Source organism: Aptenodytes forsteri, unplaced genomic scaffold (genome assembly GCF_000699145.1).
Source record: "Aptenodytes forsteri isolate BGI_AS27 unplaced genomic scaffold, ASM69914v1 Scaffold248, whole genome shotgun sequence".
NCBI lineage: Eukaryota > Metazoa > Chordata > Aves > Sphenisciformes > Spheniscidae > Aptenodytes > Aptenodytes forsteri.
In genome coordinates, this window is record NW_008795935.1 from 568,780 (window position 1) to 569,224 (window position 445).

General features: G+C 69.2%; 1 protein-coding gene across 1 annotated transcript in view; it reads left to right on the plus strand.

Moving 5' to 3' along the window:
• SOX4 (SRY-box 4) overlaps positions 1–445 on the plus strand; it is a 6,874-nt gene that overhangs the window by 3,197 nt on the left and 3,232 nt on the right. Inside the window, exon 2 of the mRNA XM_009285098.2 lies at positions 4–442. Coding sequence (XP_009283373.1) covers positions 4–442 — 439 coding nt within the window. The remainder of the gene's footprint in view (positions 1–3; positions 443–445) is intronic.

Sequence of the window (445 nt, forward strand, 5' to 3'; positions counted from 1 at the left end):
GAGGCGCTGCTGGCCGCCGAGACCTCCGACTCCGGGGCCGGCATCGAGCTGGGCATCGCCTCCTCCCCCACGCCGGGCTCCACCGCCTCCACGGGGGGCAAGGCGGACGACCCGAGCTGGTGCAAGACGCCCAGCGGGCACATCAAGCGGCCCATGAACGCCTTCATGGTGTGGTCGCAGATCGAGCGGCGGAAGATCATGGAGCAGTTCCCTGACATGCACAACGCCGAGATCTCCAAGCGCCTGGGCAAGCGCTGGAAGCTGCTCAAGGACAGCGACAAGATCCCCTTCATCCGGGAGGCGGAGCGGCTGCGCCTCAAGCACATGGCGGACTACCCCGACTACAAGTACCGGCCCAGGAAGAAGGTGAACTCGGGCAACAGCTCCGCCAAGCCCGGCGACAAGGCGGACAAGGGCGGCGGGGGCGGCGCCGGCGGGGGCAGCG